The following is a 23,343-nucleotide window of genomic DNA, read 5'->3' as shown; positions in this document are numbered from 1 at the left end:
CCACTTTGGAAAAGAGTCTGACAGTTTCTTAAAAGTAAACATGTGTTCACCATGTGACCTAGCAGTCCCACTCCCTGAGAAATGTGAGCGCATGTCCACGCAGAGACTCAACATCATTCGCGGTCCTCGGAAACTCGAAACAATCCCAGTGTCCCCCAGTTGGTGGACAGATAAATGTCCTGTGTCCATGAATACTACTCAACAATAAAAAGGACTTTTTGATAACATGCAACAATATTGAATAAGCTAAAAAACGCCATACTAAGTGAAAGAAGCCAGTAATAAAAAAAGTCCACATTATGTAAGTCCATCTATATCAAATTTCTATAGAAGGTAAAACAATAGCAACAAAAAGCAGATCAGTGGTTGGTGGGCGTCTGGGGTGGGAATGGGGCTGACTGCAAAGGGTTGCTAGAGAACTGTCTAGCGCTGGACGGTCACGCACTATAAACTTACTACTGCAAGTCCAACTGGCAGCTGAAATGGGTGAATCGTGACATGGAAATGAAACGCCAATAAAGCTGTAAAACAAAAAACAAAAAACAACCCAAACAGTGCTTGAACACTCCTCACAGCACTGCAACCCACAGTGGCTTGTGCGCTCGAATTTTATCATCCCTTCAGGGAGCTGGCTACCCTTTCCCTGAAGGTGCCCGGGGCCTCTGCCTGCCTGGCACACAGCAGGGCCTGGGCTTTCCCTTGGGGGATGTTCTAAAGCTCTGAGAAAGTTCATTTTGATCCTACTTTAAACAAGCAAGTTTTCAGCCTATTTTCAACACTGTTCTAGGTGGAACTGAAAAAAACATTGTCTTGTTTTGTGTATACTAGGTTTCCAACCGGATGAAGAAATGAGTGAAATCTTCAAGACTGAATTTCAAATGCGGTTGCTATGGGGCAGCAAAGGCGCACAAGTTAACCAGACGGAGAGATATGAGAAATTCAACCAGATTTTGACTGTCCTCTCACGTAAACTGGAACCTCCTCCTGTAAAGCAAGTGGAGCTTTGATAGCTCTCCCCAGAACCTTAGGGTGTTATTTCAAGCTTCTCCAGTTTCTGCTTTGGAAAAGCTTATCATTTGAAAAAGTAATAATGTGCAAATCTGACAATAGACAAGCTTTTAGTATCCACAGGATATTAAACATGTAAATTGCACACAGCACACTTATTTATGAATTGTTTAAAATTACTACTGATTTTTAAATAAGTAATTTATTATTAAGGTAACTGTTGCTAATGTTGATCCGCAAATTCAAGAGCAGACCTAGCTATGTTGACTGGTTGCTTTCTATCACCGAGGGATTTGACCATTTCAGTTTTCATTCCATGTCAGGAAAGTGTACATAGAAAAGAATTTAAAAGCATGAAACATTTCCGAAGGTATCAGTTGTATGATATTCTTTAAATATGAAAAAATGTAAATAGCCATATGAAAATATATCTTTTTGTGAAACAATTGTATCCAGTCTCTTTAATATTAAACCACCATCATAATACAGTAATTCTACCGCCGACCTTTCTGGCACTCTCTCCCTAGCCACTACATCCTGACAGTGACAAGCATCACTGGTACTGGTGTGGCAGATGGATGGCTCCCGGCTCAGGAGACGGCGTGAGCAGTGGTGCGGAGCACAGCCGGCCCCGGGGGGCCTAGGTTTAGGCTCAGCCGTGGGGCTTGCCATGCAGCACTTGGCAGAGGGCAGCGCCCAGGTGTTGGTGCACATGACGCCATAACGTCACCTATTTCAAAATAATTGACTGTCTTTTTTTCCCCTCCAGCTGACTCGTGTAAGTTTTCCAGGTTGTGGACTTTCCAAAGGGGATACTTTATAGTTTATCAGTATCCCTCTTAATTTTTTTCTATTATAGAAAATTTGGAATACGAGGTTTTAAAATAAATTTATATCACTCTGCCACCAACTGTCAAACACAAATATGCTTTTCTTCCTATCTACTAAGTAATTCTGGGACCATACACAATAGTTTTATATCCAACTTTTCTCAAACAAATTGCAGTTAATCTTAAAAAACAAAAAAACTCTGGTCAAGCTCAGGGGTGCAGGGGGTGCCAGAGACATGGAGGGAGAAAGTGGATTGTGTGGCTCTGGAGTGAGAGGGCTGGGGGACAGCCACCTTTGCCTCTGTGATGAGCCACCTCCCCCTACCCCCCACGGCTAAACCTGATTCTACACTAGCCTGGCAAACTCCAGCAGCTCCACCCTTACGACTCCCTGACACCCCGCCTCACCCAACTCATCTTCTGCCCAAGGGGCTTTTGGCGGCTGAGCCTTCTGTGCAGTCAGTAGGCAGTGGCAGATGTCAGGGTACCTAGGGCTTTTTGCTGACCTGCCCCAGGTCTGGTTCTGGTGTCACCAGCCTCGGTTTGTAGTGTGGCCCTTCCCACATGCATCCAGGCCAACACAGGCAGCTACCAGCTGTGGATCACATTGTAGCTCCTAACAGGTAGCCCCGCACTGGTCAAAAGCAGCATCTTACATTGACCTTCACCAGTCCCTCCCAAGAAGTCCCAGAACCAACACAGCTGGAGGCCAGCTTCGACCACACAGAACACCACCCGATTAGTTAGCACCACACATGGCACGTTCCAAGAGAGATCTCGGCAGGAAACAGACCCCACTGGGATGAATCCTGCTCCTTGTGGGGCAGCTCCTGAATGGCACCTCATACTCTGTGGTCGGGGCCCATCTTCACAGCCAGTCGGACTGAGGGCCAATCCCACTCACTGATGTGTTAATAGTTGTCAAGGCACAACGGCAAGGGGAGAACACACACCACCCATACAAGGGACACTCCTGAAGCACCTGGATCAGGGGATAAGGGTGACTGTGCCACCAGGCCTCACAGGACAGACTACATAAGGCCACCATGTCAAGACTGGGAAACACAGCTGATCTACCTAACACACACGGAGATGCAATGCAAATAGGGAGACAGAAACATGTCCCCAATGAAATAACAGGAGAAGTCTCCAGAAAAAGAGCTAAACGAAATGAAAGCAAGAAGTCTACTAGATACAGAGTTCAAAACACTGGCTATAAGGATACTCAAGGAACTTAATCAGAATTTTGCACTAAGATAGTAAGCATAAAAAGGACATGAAAATCATAAAAAAGTAACCGGTCAAAAATACAATAACTAAAATGAATACACTAGAGGGAATCAACAGCAGGTTAGATGAAACAGAGGATCGAATCAGCTTTTTATAAGGTAACAGAAAACATCCATTCAGAACAACAAAAAGGGGAATGGGTGAAATGGGGGAAAGTGCTGATGGAAAATGGAGACAACTGTATCCAAATAACAATAAAAAAGTGATTTAAAAAAATACCAAAAAGAAAAAGTATTAAAAATAACAATAGTTTACCCTGGCTAGTGTAGCTCAGTGGATTGAGCACGGGCTGCGAACCAAAGCATCGCAGGTTCGATTCCCAGTCAGGGCACATGCCTGGGTTGCAGGTCACGGCCCCCCAGCAACCACACATTGATGTTTCTCTCTCTTTCTCCCACCCTTCCCTCTCTAAAAATAAATAAAATTTAAAACAATTAAAAAAAACAATAATAGACCTTTGGGACAATATCTAGCATAAATGTGAAGAAATAATGACAGAAAACTTCCCTAACATGGCAAAGGAAGTAGACACGTAAGTCCAGGAAGTGCAGAGAGTGCCAAACAAGATGAACTCCAAGAAGCCCACTCCAAGATACACCTTAATTAAAACAGCAAAGGTTAAAGACAAAGAGAGAATCTTAAAATCAGCAAAAGAAAGTTAGTTACCTACAAGGGAGTGCCCACAGGACTCAGCTGATTTCTCAACATTAACTTAGCAGGCCAGGCAGGATTGGCATAAAATATTCAAAGTGATTTAAAAAAAAAAAAAATCTACAATCAAGAGTACCCAGTAATTTAATTTAAAATTAAATGAGAACTAAAGAGCTTCCCAGATAAGAAAAAGCTAAAGGAGGTCATCACCACCAAACCACTATTACAAGAAATGTTAAAGGGACTTAAAGGGAGGATAAAAAAGGAATATAAATATGAATAATAAAATGGCAATAACTATGTACCTAGCAATAATCACTTCAAATGTACCTGGATTAAGTGCTCCAGTCAAAAGACAGAGCGCCTGAACAGGTGAGAAAACAGATGCACACATACGCTGTCTACAAGACACCATTTCAAATCGAAAGACACTCAGACTAAAAGCAAAAGGATGGAAAAAGGTATTTCATGCAAATAGAAACAGAAAAGCTGGAGTAGCAATACTGCTATGAGACAAAGTAGACTTTAAAACAAAGGCTATAGTAAGAGACAAAGAGGGACATTATATGACGACATAAGGAGCAATGCGACCAGACGATATAACCCTTGTAAACATTTGTACAACCAACACAGAAGCACATAAATACATAAAGAAGTACTGACGGCCATGAAGGGAGAGACTGACAGTAACACCAGGGGGGACGTTAGCTGCCCACTGACATCAGTAGACAGATCTTCCAGGCAGAAGATCAACAAGGACACAGAAGTCGTAAACGACCCACTAGACCAGATGGGTTTAATCAATATTTTGAGCATTTCACCCCAAAGCAGCAGAATACACATTCTTCTCAGGTGCACATGGAACATTTTTCAGGACAGACCACATGTCAGGCCAGAAAACAAGTCTCAATAAATTTAACAAAATTAAAATTGTATCAAGCATCTTCTCCAACCACAATGGTATGAAACAAAAGCAATTAAGAAAACTGAAAAAACACACAAACACATGGAGGCTGAATAACATGCTACTAAACAATAAATGGGTTAACAATGACTCAAGAAGAAATCAAAAGATACCTTGGACATATGAAAATGAAAACACAATGACCAAAAATCTGTGGGGCACAGTAAAAGGAGTTCTAAGATGGAAATTTACAGCATCACAGGTCTATCTCAATGAATAAGCAAAACCTCAAATTAACAATCTAACATTATGCCTAAAGGAACTAGAAAATAAATTCCAAAGTGAGTAGAATGAAGGAAATAAATATCAGAATAAAAATAAACAAAATGGAGTCTAAAACAAAATACAAAAGATTAATGAAACAAGAGCTGGTTCTTTGAAAGCAAAAAAAAATTTGATAAACTTTTAACTAGATTTATCAAGAAAAATAAGAGAGAGCTTTCCCCAGCTGCCAGGAACGTACTCGGTCCTGAGGAAGCTAAGCTCATGTTGGGATGAAACCTGCACTTCAACGGGCAATCGGCACAGTGCCCGGCGGTGTTCACCCAGCACTCACCCGCACCGCGGCCTCCATCTCCATCTCAGAGCTCACCTGCAGCTTCCTGGCCCTCATCCCGCACGGTGATGAGATAACAGTCACAGGATATGATCACTGCTCGCATTAAAAGCAGCCGGTGTAAATGTTGAACCTTTCTGACCAGGCTTGTTTGCAAAGGCTCTGGCCAATGTCAACATCAGGAGCCTCATCTGCAGTATAGGGGTGGGCGGGCGGACCTGCCACAGGAGCAGGTGCTGCACCAGGAGGTCCTGCCCCTCCACCACTGCTGCCCCAGTTGAGAAGAAACTGGAAGCAAAGAAACCATCTGAGGAATCTGTTAAACACAAGTGCTCTGGTCTTCTTGACTAAACCTCTTTTGTAACATGTTCAATAAAAAGCTGAATTCTGCTAAAGAGAGACAGAGAGAATCCGAATAAATAAAATCAGAAATGAAAGAAGAGAGGTAATAACTAACACCACCGAAATACAAAGGAATGTAAGAAAATACTATGAACAGCTATATGTCAACAAATTGGACAACTGTAAGAAATGGATAAATTTCTAGAAACATACAGTCTTCCAAGACTGAATCAAGAAGAAACAGAAAATCTGAACAGACCAATTACTACCAACAAAAGTCAAATCGGTAATCAAAAACTCCCAACAAACAAAAGCCCTGGAATGGATGGCTTCACAGGTGAACTTTACCGATCACTCAAAGAAGAATTAACATCTATCTTCAAATTATTCTAAAAATTCAAGAGGACAGAAGGCCTCCAAACTCATTTTATAAGGCTGGCATTACTCTGATTCCAAAACCAGACAAAGACATTACAAAGAAAAAAAATATAGGCCAATAACCTAATAAACATAGATGCAAAATTCCTCAATAAAATATCAGCAAACGGAATTCAGGAATACATTAAAGATCTTACACTATGGTCAGGTGCACTTTATCCCCGGGATGCAAGGTTGGTACAGTGTCTGTAAATCAGCTAACGTAACGCACCACATAAACAAAGAGTAAAAATTATGTAATTATATCACAGGAGAAAAAACATTTGACAAAATCCAGCACCCTGTTATGATAAAAACTCTCAGCAAAGAGGGAATAGAAGGAACATACCTAAACATGATAAAGGGTGTATATGACAAACCCACAGCCAACATCATGCTCAACTCATATTAAAAGTGTTTCCCTTAAGAGTGGGAACAGGACAGGGATGTCCGCTTTTGCCTCTTATTCAACATAGTACTGGAAGTCCTAGCCACGGCAATCAGACAAGAAGAAATAAAAGGCATTAAAACTGGAAAGGAAGAAGTAAAACTGTCATTATTTGCAGATGACATTTTATACATAAAGAATACTAACAATTCCACCAAAAAAACTACTAGAACTGATAAATGAATTCAGTAAAGTAGCAGGATACAAAATTCATTATTTAAAAATTGGTTGCATTTTTATACACTAATAATCAATTATCAGAAATAGAAATTAAGAAAACAATCCCATTTACAATTTGCATTTAAAAAAATAGGTAGGAATAAATTTAACCAAGGAGGTAAAAGACATATACTCAGAAAATTACAAGACATGGAAGAAGTTACAAATAAATGGAAGTACATACCGTGCTCATGGATAGGAAAAATTAACATTTAAAAATATCCGAGATCTGTGCAGACCCCAGGGAGACCTGACCCCAGCATATCCGGACATCTTCAGCACCCCGCCATGGAAACCTCGGCACACAAGCACAAGCAGCAGCAGCAGCCCTCAGCGTCCAAGGTCAGGAACCTGCCCTGGTAGGAGCAGGTCCACCTGCTGTGAGGCTGCCGTGGGGAAGGGGGTCGGCTGGGTGGACAGGCCCCAGCCAGTCTTCACCCCACCGCTCCCAGACCTGTGGCCGAGCCGAGCCACAGAGGGTTGAAAAATACCAGCCACATACACTGAGTGACCTCGTTTCTCATCAGGACATTTTAAGTACCATTCAAAAATGTATCAGTGAAGATGGACTGCCCCGCCTGCTTCTCTATGGTCCTCCAGGGACAGGAAAGACATCCTCCACCATTCTAGCCTGTGGGGGAAAAGCTGCACAAGACACAGAATTCAGCTCCTGTAGCCTTGGAGCTGAACACTTCAGATGACCGAGGAATAGATACCATTTGGGGACCAATCCCGAGCTCTGCTAGCATAAGGACGATATTTAAGGAAGGATTTAAACTAATGATACTGGGCGAAGCTAATGAATGCCCTGACTCAAGACGCCCAGAACACCTTGAGGAGAGTGATTGAGAAATTCACTGAAAATACCAGATTTTGCCTCACCTGTAACCATCTGTCAAAGAGCATCCCTGCCTTGCAGTCCCCCAACTCCTCAACTCATGGGTCCTATGTCTGGAATATGCAGAAGAGAAAGTTGATATAAGTGAAGACGGAATGAAAGCACTTGTGACTCTTTCCCATGGAGATATGTGTGGGGCTCTGAACACTTTCCAGAGCACCAATGTGGCCTGTGGGACAGTGACAGAGGGGACTGTCTACACCTGTGTGGGGCACCTGCTCAAGTCAGACACCGCCAACATTCTGGACTGGATGTCGAACCCAGACTTCGCCGCAGCCTACAGAAATATTACGGAGCTGAAAACTCTGAAGGCGCTGGCATTGCATGATACCCTGACAGAGACCTGTTTGTGCACAGTCTGAATACATTTATTGACCAAAACAGCAGAAACTCAGAACAGACTTTCTGGTGGCACCAATGCGAAGATTCAACTGAGTTCCCTCACTGCAGCCTTTCAAGTCACCAGAGACCTGATTGTCAGGGAGGCCCAGATGCTGACTGAGGGCTATTTGCTGCAATTTTGAGGCCCAGCAGTGACTAGAGAACAGAGGACGTGGTTACGGGATGGACTGCCACCCGGGGTCAGATGAAGCCACAATCACCCCAGGTCTTGGAAAATTCTTGTTGTAGGCATGGGTGACCAGATGTATAAAAAGCACCTTGTCTGTGGCTGTCTGGAGCAGAGATGTACAAAGCAATTTTCATGCACAGCTGTCTTATTGCACTGCCCACCTGTGTTTATAGGGGGAAAAAGCAAACCCTTTATTTCAACCTTCAGGCTTTTACCTTTCAGTTGCTTGGATAACAGGAAGTTAGCCTACCTCACTTCACTTCTGACACTAACTTTCAAATCTATACACCCCACGTCTTCCAGCTCAAGATAAACAGAACTTGACCAAAATCAAGGATAATCTGTGACTGTCCATGTATCTGCTTTTAGGGTAGATGTTAACAGATTTCTGGCCAAAACTATCATACTCATAAAATGGGACTCTATTCTCTTATTTTAAAAACTGGTCTTTATTTCTCCTCTTGAGGTAGAGGAGTTACCAGCAGGTTCCTAATTGTGGGTAGACACTAAACTTTCAATTTATGCCACTAGGGGCCAGAGGCTGTACAACACCATGTATATCTAATGCAGGAGGGCACGTGAGAGGGAGCCTGACTCTAAACCTGCACCTGCCAGAGGAATTAGGCCATGTGTGCAAATGCAGCATTTTACAGTAGTCATGCTGCATCTCTATCATTCTTCATAATGGAAATAAAACAGCTTTGCTAAAATATAAACATTTAAAAAATTTTTAAAATTAAAAAACAAAATATTCCTACCCAAGGCAATCTGTAGATTCACTGTAATCACTATCAAAATACTAACAGTATTTTTCACAGAACTAGAATAATTTTAAAATTTACATGAAACCACAAAAGACCCTGAATAGCTATAGCAATCTTGAGAAAAAAGAACAAAGTTGGAGGAATCACACTACCTTATATCAAACTACAGTACAAGACCACAGTAATCCAAACAGCATGGCATTGGCATAAAAACAGACACAGAGAACAATGGAAGAGAACAGAAAGCCCAGAAATAAACTCAGACCTATAAGGTCGATTTGTCTATGACAAAGGTGGCAAGAATATACAATGGGGTAAAGACAGTCTATTCAATCTAAAAGGTGTTAAGAAAACTGAACAGCTACATGCAAAAAAAAAAAAAAAAAAGGACCATCTTCTTCCACCATGCACAAGAATAAACTCAAAATGGATTCAAGACTGAAATGTAAAACCTGATACCATGAAACTTCTAGAAGAAAACACTGGTAGTGAAATCTCTGACATGGCTCTCAGTGATCATTTTTCTCATCTCCTCAGGCAAGGAAAACAAAAGAAAAAACAAATGAGACTATATCAAACTAAAAAGTTTTTGACAGCAAAGGAAACCATCAACAAAATGAAAACAACCTAATGAATGGGAACAGATATTCCCCAATGATACATCCTACAAGGTATTAATATTCAAATTTTATAGAGAACTCACACAACTCAACACCAAAAACCAGACAATCCAATTAAAAAATGGACAGAAGACCTGAACAGACACAATAGACATATGAAAAGATGCTCAGTGTCACTAATCATCAGAAAAATGCAAATTAAAACCACAATAATATATTATCACCTCACACCTGTCAGAATGACTCATCAATAAATCAAGAAGTGTTGGCGACGATGTGGAGAAGAGGGAACCTTCATGCCCTGTGGGGGAGACTGCACATTAGTGCAGCCACTATGGAAGACAGTGTGGAGGTTCCCCCAAACATTAAAAATAGAATTAGTTTATATCCAGCAATTCCACTTGTGGGAATACATCTGAAGAAATCCAAACCACTCATTTGAAGAGATATATGCACCCCCATGTTCACTGCAGCATTATTTACAATAGCCAAGGTATGAAAGCAACCCACGTGCCCATCAACAGATGCATGGGTAAAGACGTGTTACATACATACAATGGAATATTACTCAGCTATAAAAAGAATGAAATTTTACCATTTGTGACAACATAAATGGACCTAGAGAGTATTATGCTAAGTGAAGTCAGAGAATGTCAAATACCTTATGACTTCATTTACATGTGGAATCTAAAGAAAAAAATAAAACAGAACAAACATACAAACAAAACAGAAAAAGACTCATAGGTGCAGGGAATAAACTGAGGGTTGCCGGACAGGAGGGGGTAGAGGATGGGTAAGAAAGGTGAGGAAGCAGGAAGTTACGAAATAGACATGGGGACAGAAAGTAGGGCATAGGGAATACAGTTAACAATATTGCGGTAACTGTGTATGGCGCCAGGTGGGCACTAAAGCAAACAGGGATCACTCTGCACATTGCATGATTATACGTCCACTACACAGTACATCTAAAATAGTGTAGAAGCAAGAAAAGAAAGGGACAACTAGAGGGATAGAATTAAGAAATATATGAGTATCAGGGAAAAAAATTAAGAAATATTATATGACTATCAGGATAGAATTAAGAAATATTATATCGGGGAAAAAAACTAAGTCATTTAATTACTGCATTCTGACTCCAGGTTCCTCCTTTATTGAGAAAACAAAGTACTATTTTTTTTTAAAGGGGTACACATTAGAGGAAGAAGTGTTTAAGGCTAACTCTTAAAAAATAAAATTGTTCCCCTGGCTGGGCAGCTAGCTCAGTTGGTTAGAGTGTCATCCTAATACACCGAGGTTACAGGTTTGATCCCTGGTCAGGGCACATACAAGAAACAACCAAAGAATGCACAAATGAATGAAACATCAAAATCGATGTTTTTCCCTCCCCTTCCTCTTTGTCTCTAAAACAATTGTTAAAGATGGAATGTTTTACCAAAACAAAAAAACCCATATGAAATTAGGAAGTGGTCATGCTTTAAAAAAGCAAGTTCTCCTCTTTCATGATGGCTAAGCTGTACTTCTGTCCAAAAGTCAAGATGACCTCTTAAGATCCTTCCAGAAGATTCTGTGATTCTGTTGGATAGTATCTCCTATTGTAGATCAGCATTTCTCTAACTGTATCTATTAGATTTAATCAATATTCTGTGAGGATTCCATTATCAAATAAGTTTGAGAACTCTTAGTTTGCCCTTATTGTTGATTTCCTTGTAATCTACCACAACTCTGCAAAAGGGGAATAGGATTATGACTGTAAGGTTTCCCAAATTCATTTGGTGCAGAATCTTTCTGTGAGGAGTGATTTGAAGCCCCATCTCTGAGCAACACCTAGTGCCATATTTAGGGGTGCTTGTGTTCCACAGAGCACACCCTGGGAAACTTCACTGCAGGCTATGTCTCATACACTTTGGCTATCTTCTAGTCTGCTCTATACAAAGGATGATTGACACATTAAAAAATATAGAGAGAGAATATATTTTTTACTTTGAACCAAGAATTTCTTAAACTAGACCAAAAAAAGCATTACATTTGAAAGACTGATCAATCTACATTAAAATGAACTATTCATTACGTGATTATCAGACACATTGAATGAACTGAGAGATATTAGCAACACATAAAAGTGACAAAAGATCAGTATGGTAGGTGACCTCCAAGATGGACCCTGACACCCTGGTGCTGTCCCACATCGCACCAGGTTGGTCTGCATCACCAATCACATACAGTGAATACATGATGTATGAACAAGTAATGTCCTTACTGAGTTAAGTACTGGTATGTCGCGTCTTAGGTCAGATTAGTAAAAGACTGCAGCTTCTGTCTGGAGTTTTTCTCTCTTGGGGCGCTCACTGGGGGAAGCAAGAGGCCATGCTGGAAGCATCCCTGTGAAGAGGTGCCCACAGCAAGAAACAGGCCTGCCAGCAGCAATGTAAATGATCTTGGAAGGGACTCTAAAGCCCCAAAGCGTGAGATGACTGTGACTTTGGCCAACATCTTGACTGTAATCTCCTGAGAAACTCTAAGCCAGAGTTGCCAGCTATGTTACACAGCAGGAGAGAACTAATACAATTAGCATCCTTAATATGTAAAGAACCATGCATGAATATGGAAAGACAACCAACCAAAAAAAAAAAAAAAAAGGACAAATGTTATAAACAGGCTTTTCACAGAAAGCACAAAAGGTATAGATGAATAGATGTTCAACTTCATCAATAATCAGGGAAAAGCAAATTAAGACCACACTGAAATGCTATTTTAAATCTCCCAAATTGACAGAAACTGAAGTCTCACTCCTAAGTGTTGGCCAGGAAACACGGGAGCATAGGTAGCCCTCATTCACAACCTGTAGCTAGGTGTGCAAAAATGCCACAATCACTCTGGCTGGAGAATTCGGCATTATCTTTTAAAACTGGATAGAAATGTAACCCACAACCCAGCAATTCCACCCCTCGGTGGATCTTAGAGAAACTCTCGTGTCCACAAACACTCACATGGATGTGCGGGGCCTTACTGTTTGAACAGCTGACCCTTGAACAACACAGTTGTTAGGAGCACCTAGCTCCCGTGCAGTCACAAACTTACATAAATTTTTGACTCCTAGTTAGTTATTAATAACCTGCTGTTGACTGGAAGCCTTACTGATAACATAAACTACTGAAAGAATGTTATGAAAATCACGAGAAAATACATTCACAGTACTGTACTGCATTAATCAATAACTAAGTTTACATCATGTTTACGAGATGTGCATCAATACAATAGTCTTATATGATAAACACTGTAGATGGTATACTTACTACTACTAACACTAGAAATAAGAAATGAAAAGATGTGAAAAAGAAATTCATATTTATTTACAGGTACAGCAATTCACGCACTAGTAAGGAAGCAGCAGCAATACAGTTGCTTTATAGCAGTCTACTGTAATTCACAAGAGGGCTTCATGGTAGCCTAACCTATACACTAATGAATGAGTCATTATAAAACTTTTATGGTATACAGTTGTTACAGTCATGTTCATAATGCAGTATTGAAAATTGTTTCCTTAAAAAAAAAAAAACACCCGTGATGGTAGGCTAATGGGCACTACCTCCAACTAGGAGTCAGGCACACCATAACCTAATTCTTTGAAAGCAAACTTATAAAACAGAAAGAAAACTAATACATTATTAATTCTATATTAAATATTACTCACTTTATGCATGTTAAGCTACCACTTTCATAAATGTATTGCACATGATGTTCTACACAATGAATACTTAAGCGGTCTGACACCAAAACATCTCACCAGTTCTTGCCATGTAGTTTTTAGATTATTACATGAAGACACACACACAAATGAAACACATATTTATTGACTGTACAGCATGGTGCTTATTTACTATTCATTCAGTGGAAGTGGATCAGCATAAGGGTTTCCATCCTGTCTCCACACTGAGTAGGCTGAGGAGGGAGAGGCTGGTCTTGCTGTCTCGGGGGTGCAGAGGAGGAAGAGATGCAGGAGGTGAGAGGAGGTAGGACGTAGGAGAGGCAGACACACTCGGTGTAACTTTATGGGAATATATGATCATTTATTTTTTTGCTTTTTTCATTTCTCTGAAAATATTTCTATACAGTACAAATCCTTTTTCCGTTTGCTTTAGCTTGTCTATATCATACAAGGGTCCATGTCGTCAGAGAAGTCAAAAGCAGTCTTGAATAATTAGAACCCTGCTTCCCAATTGTCTAATGTCAATTTGTTTCCTGGCACCGCTTCTTCCATCTCCTCCCTCAACATCGGGCACTGGGTGGGAAGCACTCATCCTGTGTTCATTTCCCTGGTGTGGTGGCATTAGCTCTTGAATTTCTCCAAGATCCTCATCTTGAAACCCTTTGGACACACTCACCTTTTTTAGTTACTGTTTTGCCATATCCACAATCTTTCATGATTTCCTTAATTGGCTGTCATAAACCCTGTGAAGTCCTGCACATCTGGACAGTTTTCTCCGTCGAGGATTTGTTCCAGGCTTAATGGCTTTCATAGCTTTTTTCTGGAACTATGATGGCATCTTCAGTGGTGTAATCCTTCCCACTTTCATGTTCTATCGGTTCTCTTCCATAGTGCTGACAATCTTTTCTGGAGTACCATGGGTAATGAACCTTAAAGGTCCTTATGACTCCCTATCTTGAAGCTGAATAAAGACATTGTTTGGGGCCAAGCAGAGCACTTGGACATCTTTGGCGTTGAATTCATAAAATTCTAGGTACTCAAGAGCACTGTCCAAGTATCAAAAGAACTTTAAAAGGCAGTCCCTTATTGGGAAGGTACTTCCTGACTTCAGGGACAAAGTCTTTATTGATGGAACCAATCCAGAGAAAAGGTTCTCGTTGTTCAGGTCTTATTGTTTACAACCAAAAGACTGGCAGCTGGTGTTTATCTTTTCCCTTCAAGGCTCAGAGGTCCCCAGCTTATAGATAAGGGCAATTCTGATTATAAACCGGACTGCATTTGCACAAAACAGTAGTGTTAGCCTATCCCTTCCTACCTTAGGCCTTGGAGCTTGCTTCTCTTACTTACCAATAATAAAATCCCTTTGTGTCTCCCCCCCACCCCACAATACGGCACTTTCATCTGCATTAAAAACCTGTTCAGGCAGATAGTCTTTCTCCTTAATTACTTTCTTAATGGCGTCTGGGAACTTTGCTCCCTGTTCATCAGCAGAAGATTCTTCTTCTGTTACCTTGATGTTTTTGAAAGTCAAGCCTCTTTCTAAAATAATCAAACCATCATTTGCTGGCATTAAATTCTTCAGCCTTAGATCTTCCTTTCAAGACAAGTTGCCATATAATGACTTCATTTTTTTCTCAAATAATACTGAAGTCTGCCCAGGTGAGTGAGGGGAAAGGTCCACTCGTGGAGGTGGGGCGGACAACTTCCATACTCCCATCTGGAGACCAGCCAGGGGAAAAGGGTGGAGAACACAGCAGGGGTGGTGCCGTCACTTGCTGGAGAGCACACTCTGATGAGTATTAAACAGTCCTGGTAGGATCCTTCTCCTCACATCTCTTCAATGTACAACACAGACCACTCTCGACCACAGAGTAAGTTGCCAAATAAAGCAAAACTTTAAAAAGCAGCTAAAGGGCCATTACTACACAAGGGGCTATGTCCCCAACACCTGTGTCTACCCACACCCTCTTCCAGCATCCCCTAGAGCAGGATAAGGCATTTATTTGGAGGATGAACAGGGGTTTGGTTACCCAGGCCCCTCTTCAACTCAAGGGCTTACAAAACCAAAGAAGATCGCCGAACCTGAAATACTAGCAAATCTGTAGCTACTTCAGCTTTTGTCCTCAGTGCTCAAGCAAGAATGCATCGCAGGCTGTCACATGTAGTTTATGAGATAAACCATATGTATAAGAACTTATATGATGAACCAGTTTTACTACTTTCTGGAATTACTGTTTACTAACCAGTATAGAAACATTTCAATGTTTAACATTACCTATGGTTGTACCACTGTGCCCTGCTCATACAGAGTATGACACAATCTCTACAGAGCTCAAAAACACAGTAAGTCAATCAGGTTTAAGAAAAAATACCCATGTGGAAAAACTGAGAAAAACAAAACAATAAAGATAAAATCCAGGATTAATGGTTATCCTTGAAGGAGGAGATGGCAATTTTCTTTTTCTAAAGTCGGGTGAAAGATTTATTTTATTATGGTGCATAACGTACACATATATTTATTTTCCATAAAAAGTTCTCAGGGCTGACATTGTGGGTTTACTGAATCAACTTATTGCAACCTCCTCTTCTCTACAATGAGATCACCATCTTACTCCCAAAAATGAGCAAGAAATCATGCCAAATACTAAAACTGTGCTGAAATCAAGACAATTATACCTGTAGTTTCTTGACTGTATCTAACGCAAGAAATGAGGCTAATCTTATGTTACTTATTCTTAGGACCTAGGTCATTTGTCCATTACATTTTCTCCTAAATGCTGACAAAATTATCTAGTACTTTTAAGAGCTATTGAGTTTACCTGAATTTACTCTTCAACCCCCAATCTTTTGGCATGTCTTATACTTGTTATAGTTTCTTAGGTTACTAACAGTGATTATACCTAGGAATATATTTGATTTCAGGTGTATGACCTTACTGAAATAGGTTTGGTGTTTATCATTTTTCACCTAAACTAATATCTTCTTCAAAGAAAATCTATCCTTTCCAACAAGCCCAAAGATATTTTTGCTTTCGTTAATATTATTGTGAGGATGTTATCTTTCCTCAACAAGTAGGATCTGACTTCCCCGATCTCAGTTCAGATAGTAAAAGCCCTTCAGTTTGTTGACACTGTTTTCTTGCTGTTTTGTGTGTGTCCCCACATGCAGCTTGGCATGGATCTCCAAATTTTCATCTCAACAGTCACAGTCCCTCATTGCTCAGGATCAAGTAGCTGCTCACAGTTTTATACAAGCCCTTTTAAAAAGGTGAATCTTCTGAAATTAAGACTTGCTAAAATGACAGATATACTATTTATGACAAACAGAAGACAAGGGTAATACCCTCTAACTGATTAGAAATTCAGGTGGAAGCACAGGAAGTGCCGACCAGTGTGTGGCTAGATCAAGCTACGTGGTACAGGGGAGTTTTTATGGACACAGAGGACCAGGTAGTGCACAAGGGAAGTCTGTGGAATGCAGCTACTGTAGAACAAAGGTTTTAAAATCCTAAAATCCAAATTATTACACTCAACTTATATTTAGGGTAAAGAAATACTAACTTTTTTTCTTTAGGGAAGCTTGAATGCAACAAAAAACTAGAATAAAATTTCCAGAACTGGTTTTCAAAAAAGATTGCTCAAAACAGATGCTTCCAATTATGTAACTTGCCATCTACTTTATATTATCTGGAATTTAGCACATTCAGGAACAAAACTTTTAGTTTACATAGCAATAAGAGATAACACACTATATACCTTAACTGACCATGAAAAGATTGTTTTATTCCATGAAAATATTCTCACCAGAGAACACTATCTTAAACAAGGCATTTACCATCAAGAAATCAACATGTGCACAAAGAGTAGAAATTACTGAAAAAAAAAACAAACTGAAGTTTTTTTTTGACAATTCACATGTTTAAAATTTAAGAATGATATAAGAATGATTTAAACTGTGCAAGTACAAATGTCCTTCCTATTGTAATAACCCAGATACAGGTTGCACTATTCCACATGAAGGAACTTGCCTCCTACGGAAGCAAATCCTGCTTTTAGAAAAACAAACAGTAGCTTGAAAAGAACAGTTAGTCCTTACAAGAAAACCTTAAACTTTGCCCTCTGTGGCTGCTAGCCAAAAAAACACAAGCACTTCAGGCTTTGTACAGAAGACAAACACAGCCAGATCACATTTCCTCCTCATTGCTAACCTTTAAAATACAAATAGCACTAGGATTTAAAACTACTTTATGTAGTCTGTCAGTATTGAATAATGTCACATTATATAAATAACCCTGTAACAAGATTCAAAATCTAAACTTTATAGTTTACTAGCCTCAAAAGTAACACACTACATGTCAGCTGTGTACAAGGGCATACTCGATCTCACGAAGGCATTAACTTTCACACAACTGTCATTTAGCTTTAGTATAACTGGTAGTACGATTCAAATAACACTGGGCAAAAGTTATTAAAGCAGTCACACAGCTTCTAAAATATTGCTTAAAATCCAACAATACACAGACCATTTCACATTCTCTTTCTTCCCTCAAAATAGTAAAGAACGAAATTAATGAAGCTTCCATTGTTAGAAATAACCCCCCGCCCCCACTCATTTCCCTATTAAACACCACTAAGGAATCAGTTAAGGTACACGTCATTAACAGAAGCACAAATGCGAGGCAGGACAACAGGAGCAATAGGGCACTAACAACAACTATATTTACAAGTATAAACATACAGAAATTTCCATTTTACAAGTAAAAGTGCACATAAATCATTACGAAGTTTCACTAACTTTTATCTGGTTCAAACAAAATCATCACTTGGAAACAGACAATCACTGTAATAATCAAATGAGAACATGGTAACCCCAAATTAAAAGACCATGGGGGTGTCTATAAAACATCTCATAAAAACACTGAGTACAGTCAAATGGACTCGAACAGGTCTCTAGTTTGATGCGTAAATGTGAAGACGCACCACTGAACGTGGTAGAGCTCTAAAAGCCACGTACCGAGGCTACGTCGGCAGCTGCAGCAGCCCCGCAGAGTTAAAAGAGGTCACACTGAGCTGACACCAAGCCCTTTGTGGGATACTGTAGTGGTAGTGTTGGCAATCAACAGATTTAGGCACTCTAGTTTAAGGCAGCATTTGAATGGAGGCAGCTGACTTCTGACAACAGTCCTTTGTCTTGAGGTGGTGAGTTATCTTCTGTGTTTATTATGCCAGGATTTCAGGGCTGACTATAGATTCTTCCCAGACTGAGGTGCTGAAGATGTATCACGCTTCAAAGAGTTCTTTCAACTGGGCTGTAGGCTAGAGCAGAGATGTTTTCTTTTTCTTATCATAAATACTTCAGGTTCACAAACTACTTCTTCGTAATGCCAAAACTGGAATGTTTTGCAGTGGAGAAGTTATAGCAGCATACACAAACACTAGGATGGAAACATTAGTGCTGGAGATGTTTGACAAAGTGATTTGCACTACAAATGTAAGACAAAACTAAAGCTTTGACAAGAACAAGGGCTTATAACAACATGCCTGAAAAATCTAGCCCAATCACTCTAGACATGCAACAGGATGTTAAGCAAACACAGAATTGGCGCAGGCAGACACTGACGAATGGCGAGGGCTCTAACAGACAACAGATCTAAAAGCCAATTAAAACAGAGCTGGGACAGAGATGGTCCTGGTGGGACAGCCAAATGTAAGACAAATTTAATGACAGCTCTGCATTCTCTCTGATATGGACATCAGTAAAATAAATGGAAAAATGTTAGCCATTGTTGCTCCCCCCCCCTCATGTGAATAATTGTGAATGAGGAATTTAGGGACTCACAATGATTTTTTAAAAACAATGTATGGAAATGCTAATGAAGTTAGTAAAAAATAAGGATGTCTGCATGCACTCATGCAACTTGCTTCTCTCACTCTCTCTTTGAGCCTGACAACTCTAACACCCTCCCCCCCAAAAGCAGCTGCATGTAACCTCCTTCAACATCTTGCCCATTTCCTCAGAAACCCTCTTCAGGAACCTGCAGTCCAGGAGGAAAAAGAAAAGAACAATTACTGAAGACCTTTGGTAAGACCAAAAGGGGTGTTCAGTTTAAAGTGTCCATCCCAAATGTCCCTAAGCTCATTTTATAGTCAGCTACTGAAAACACCAGAAAAATTCAGAACATGAGCAAAATTAATGACCAGTTTCATAGCTGCTTCCTCACTTACTTGGAAAAAAGAATCTATCCTAATCATTGATGACTCAGCTAAAATGAGGAAATGCTCTAAATGGTGGTACAGATATCTTCCTCCAACCCAGTTAGTCAAAGAAGCTATTTTTCTTTTCAAAGTAAGATGTGCCAGTACATCTCTGTTCAAGACTTCCCCTCTACCTTAGCTCATTTGAAGTCTATTTTCCTACTATAACTGCTAAATGCTAAAGTGATATTCACTAAAGTGATATTTCTTCCCCAAAGACATTTTCCAAATAAAAATACAAGCATTAGATTAATTTTGAAGGAAGCTTGTACATTACTGAAAATTACTAGTAAGCCTGAAAATATTTTCAGGTCTCAAAAGAAAGCCATTTTATTCACCTAAGAGCTGGACCAGGTTATTTTGTAGGTTTCTTGATTCACCTACTACTGTGGTAGATTTTGTGCTAAGTAGCTATCCCTTCTTTTAGAAAATCAAAGTTAAGAATAAGGAAGAAAATGACAATGGTTATATTCTTATTTTATCCAATTAACCAACTATTATTACTCGTCTTCTTAGAGACTATAGCTAAATTCGAACTCCTATACCAAACTGCTCGTTTGGGAGTCAGCTTTCCACAGCGCTTCAAAGCAGTTTCACTTATTTGAATTCACTACAGTCACTGTGTTTTCTGAAGCCAAGTGTGTGTATGTGTGTGTGTGTGTGTGTGTGTTGGGGGGAGCTTTTATTTATGGATTCCTGCCCAAGGTCAAATTCTATGATTGATAAGGCAGAAAAACACAAATCCTTCACACAGACTCAAGCAGGACATAAAGCAAAAGGCACCAATTAAGCTTCACACCAACATCACTCAAATGGTAAAGCGTCAACGAGAACAGTTTCTTGTGGTAATATTCACATCTTTAAAATCGAGCCTACATTCAGCTCACATAGTGAACAATAAATCTTGGATGCCTGTAAGTTTTCTTATGTTTTCCCACCTGTTGAATGTGTTTTCATTTTAAGTTATCATTCCTAGTCATACATATCACAAAGCTGCCTGGTTAGTTTAGATGTAAGTTACTGCACCTTTACTGTTTTTCTCTAGAGTTACATCTATGTATGATGTAGGAACGTAGCCTTCTTCGCCGTTCTGTCTCCGAGCTCTTGTCCATCCATCACCTTTGTCCTCCTCAATAATGTACAGAACTTCACCTTCTTTCATGGCCAGAGTACCTTCATTATGTCCTAGATGAGAGTTTTCACAGTACACACATAATTTAAGCACAGTAATAATTTCAAATAAGTTACAAATACAATTTACACAACAACACAATGAAACCCTACTAGGTTTCAATGTACCTGGGCCCACTGACTCTCATTAACAACATCTCTTTGGTACTGTAGTCTATCCGACATGTCCTTACACACTGTCTCATCTGAACTGCACAATAACCCTGTGAGGCTGGCATTAATATCACCCCCATGAAACGGATGAAGCACAAGCCACAATGATATTGCATGATTTGTATGGGTACTCTAACTCCTATTTTGCTACTTCAACAAACTTGAGTGGTGTTATGTAGAAAACTCATGAGATGTGGGTCAGGAAAACAGTAACAAGACAGTGAGAGGGTGGAAAATGTAGTTTGAAGAGAGAGCAGGAGAAAAAACACAGGCTCAACTTTGGTGATCCTTCCCTGTTCTCTACATTACATCGTAGCAAGATCTTATTTAATATTATTTTCTCAGAATGAGGAGTAACTAAAGACTTTTACTCAATTTTAAAACCAATATGGTGTCTTAAATCACATACCATTTTACAACAACCTATTTGTAAAGGTGTTGCTGTGCTCCTCTGTGATTTGAAGACTTTTCACAGTCCTTTTCCCAGGAGAGAGGGGAGGCTGACTAAACATCTGCAGGGAGAGCCACTGTGACTTCCTCCCCTCCCACGGTTTGTCACCCAGCTGTCACAGAGGAAAATGTGGCCAACTCGCAAGTCACCATATCCTCTCCTCCTCTCCCCTGAAAATGTGGCCCACAGAGTCAGGATATAGTGGTGGAGATTCAGGTATGCCATTTGCCTTGTACCCGTCTCCCACTGTTAGCAAGTTACAAGGAAAAGCTGGAGGTGACATCTACCAGCCTTCTACTTCCTGGGTCGGGCTACATGCTCAACCTGCTTCAACTTTAGTGAGTACATGCAGCATTAATAAGACCTCTGGGGGAAATTCTGTATTAGGATGCTGATAGCATAGATAATTTTCTTTCAAATGCATATATGGAAGGTAAATCTCTGTATTTGTAATACGGTAGAATAAAAATATCCATACTAATGAACCGGGCAGATAACTGTCTGACAATGTATTATTTAGCTGAGGACACTAAAGTACATAACTCTTGTATGTAGACTAAGGAATTGATTTTATCATATATTAGGAAAATCATACCATCAAAAGGGTAAATAGCTTTGCAGTGTCCAATAGCAGGCAAAGGATCATCATCTTCAAATTCATCATCAAACTCATTGTGGTGACCATGCTGTTCGGGTGGCCCACGAACTTCTTGGTTTGCATCATCAGTGTAACTTCCCTCAGGACTATAAAACATAAAATTAACTCTGATCAAGTATCACAAACATGGGAATTTTTTGTATTATCTACAAGTTGATCTCAGGATTAATTCAGAGAATTAAGTATTAATTACATAGCTCCATATTAAACCTTTATTTTCTTAACTCTGGCTGTGTATGTGTGTTTATTGCTTCTTGAATTTCCTAAATTTAAAATTCAAAAGACTACAATGTTCTAGAAACACAGCATTGTGTTAATAAATATGTCTCACTATCACCAGGTAAAGAGAAATTTTCAAGATGTACTGGATGCTTGTTTTTCATCATCCTGGATTCATCACTCCCTCTTTTGTCAAGTGGACCCTAAAATTCCTTACAGGACCTACCCAGATCCATGTTCAGTTAACAGGTTTCAGGTGGGATCTTTCTGTCCTGGCTCCAGAGGGCCTATCTTAGCACAGCACTCAAGTAGGCCTGTAACCCAATCAGATATGAGAGTCACAGAGACCTTTTCTTGGAACTGTTGAATGAGAAGCTCCCTTCCTTTTCCACTTGACTTGAACCTGGAGAAATATGAGCCTAAAGCTTTGAAAGATTACCATATGAGGCCTTAAAATGAAGCCAATACAGTGGAAGGCAGAACCATGAGGTGGAGAGAAACTGAGTCCTGAGATATATCATCTGAACTCCTAGATTAAGCTCTCCCTAAAGCCAGCTAATAATATCTCTTTTTAGTTTAAGCCTGTGTGGGTTGAATATTTCATTCTGTCACTAAAACCCGAAAGACTTCTAGTAAAGTTAATTTCCAATTAATTATGTTATCTCCTAAATTAGTTAGTAACTTTGAAAATCCCAAAAAGAAGTAATCCAAAGGCACTATTTTCTTTAAAAGGTTTTAAATCAAAGAGAGAAAAATTTTAATAATTTTTGCTGACAAATCAAATGATTAAGTACGATTTTAATAATAGGGAAATCTACATGATTAAATTAGCAGCATTTTCTATATGCCTAGAAGATATGTTCTTAAATAACACAAGCAAAATAAACTGAATTATTAAAATCTAGGTTTTAACAAAACCCAGTGTATTTTAGGGTATCTCTTGATATACTGAAGATATATACTCGTTCCAAGAATGATAATGGAGAAAAGGAAGTGATATTTATCAAGAACATACCACTACCAGGTATTTTACTACTAGGTATTTTATGTACATTACTTCATTTATTACTAATAATCCTGCATGAGGGGTATTTTAATCTTTTTTTTTATATATCTGAGGAAACAGACTCAGA

At 39.7% G+C, this 23,343-nt stretch overlaps 2 protein-coding genes and 1 pseudogene across 8 annotated transcripts in view; 2 read left to right on the top strand and 1 right to left on the bottom strand.

Annotated features, from left to right (window-relative positions):
* Positions 1 to 1,404, top strand: part of BCAR3 (BCAR3 adaptor protein, NSP family member) — a 103,691-nt gene extending 102,287 nt beyond the window's left edge. For 2 of the 4 annotated variants that reach the window (XM_028512956.2, XM_028512958.2), the window contains one exon: positions 829 to 1,404. In XM_028512956.2, coding sequence (XP_028368757.1) covers positions 829 to 1,007 — 179 coding nt within the window. In that variant the 3' untranslated portion in view covers positions 1,008 to 1,404. The remainder of the gene's footprint in view (positions 1 to 828) is intronic. The other 2 variants (XM_028512955.2, XM_036026438.1) reach the window with 1 other exon arrangement.
* A 5,487-nt stretch (positions 1,405 to 6,891) lies between these two features.
* On the top strand, positions 6,892 to 8,904 carry LOC114496220 (annotated as a pseudogene).
* A 7,225-nt stretch (positions 8,905 to 16,129) lies between these two features.
* FNBP1L (formin binding protein 1 like) overlaps positions 16,130 to 23,343 on the bottom strand; it is a 107,184-nt gene continuing 99,970 nt past the window's right edge. For 3 of the 4 annotated variants that reach the window (XM_028514079.2, XM_028514077.2, XM_036026440.1), the window contains 2 exons: positions 21,929 to 22,077; positions 16,130 to 20,723 (listed from right to left, as the gene is read on the bottom strand). In XM_028514079.2, the coding sequence (XP_028369880.1) occupies positions 20,545 to 20,723; positions 21,929 to 22,077 (328 nt within the window). In that variant the 3' untranslated portion in view covers positions 16,130 to 20,544. The remainder of the gene's footprint in view (positions 20,724 to 21,928; positions 22,078 to 23,343) is intronic. The other variant, XM_036026439.1, reaches the window with a different exon arrangement.

Source organism: Phyllostomus discolor, chromosome 5 (genome assembly GCF_004126475.2).
Source record: "Phyllostomus discolor isolate MPI-MPIP mPhyDis1 chromosome 5, mPhyDis1.pri.v3, whole genome shotgun sequence".
Taxonomy (NCBI): domain Eukaryota; kingdom Metazoa; phylum Chordata; class Mammalia; order Chiroptera; family Phyllostomidae; genus Phyllostomus; species Phyllostomus discolor.
Note: the sequence above shows the minus strand (reverse complement) of the source record. Positions and strands in the feature narration are given on the sequence as shown.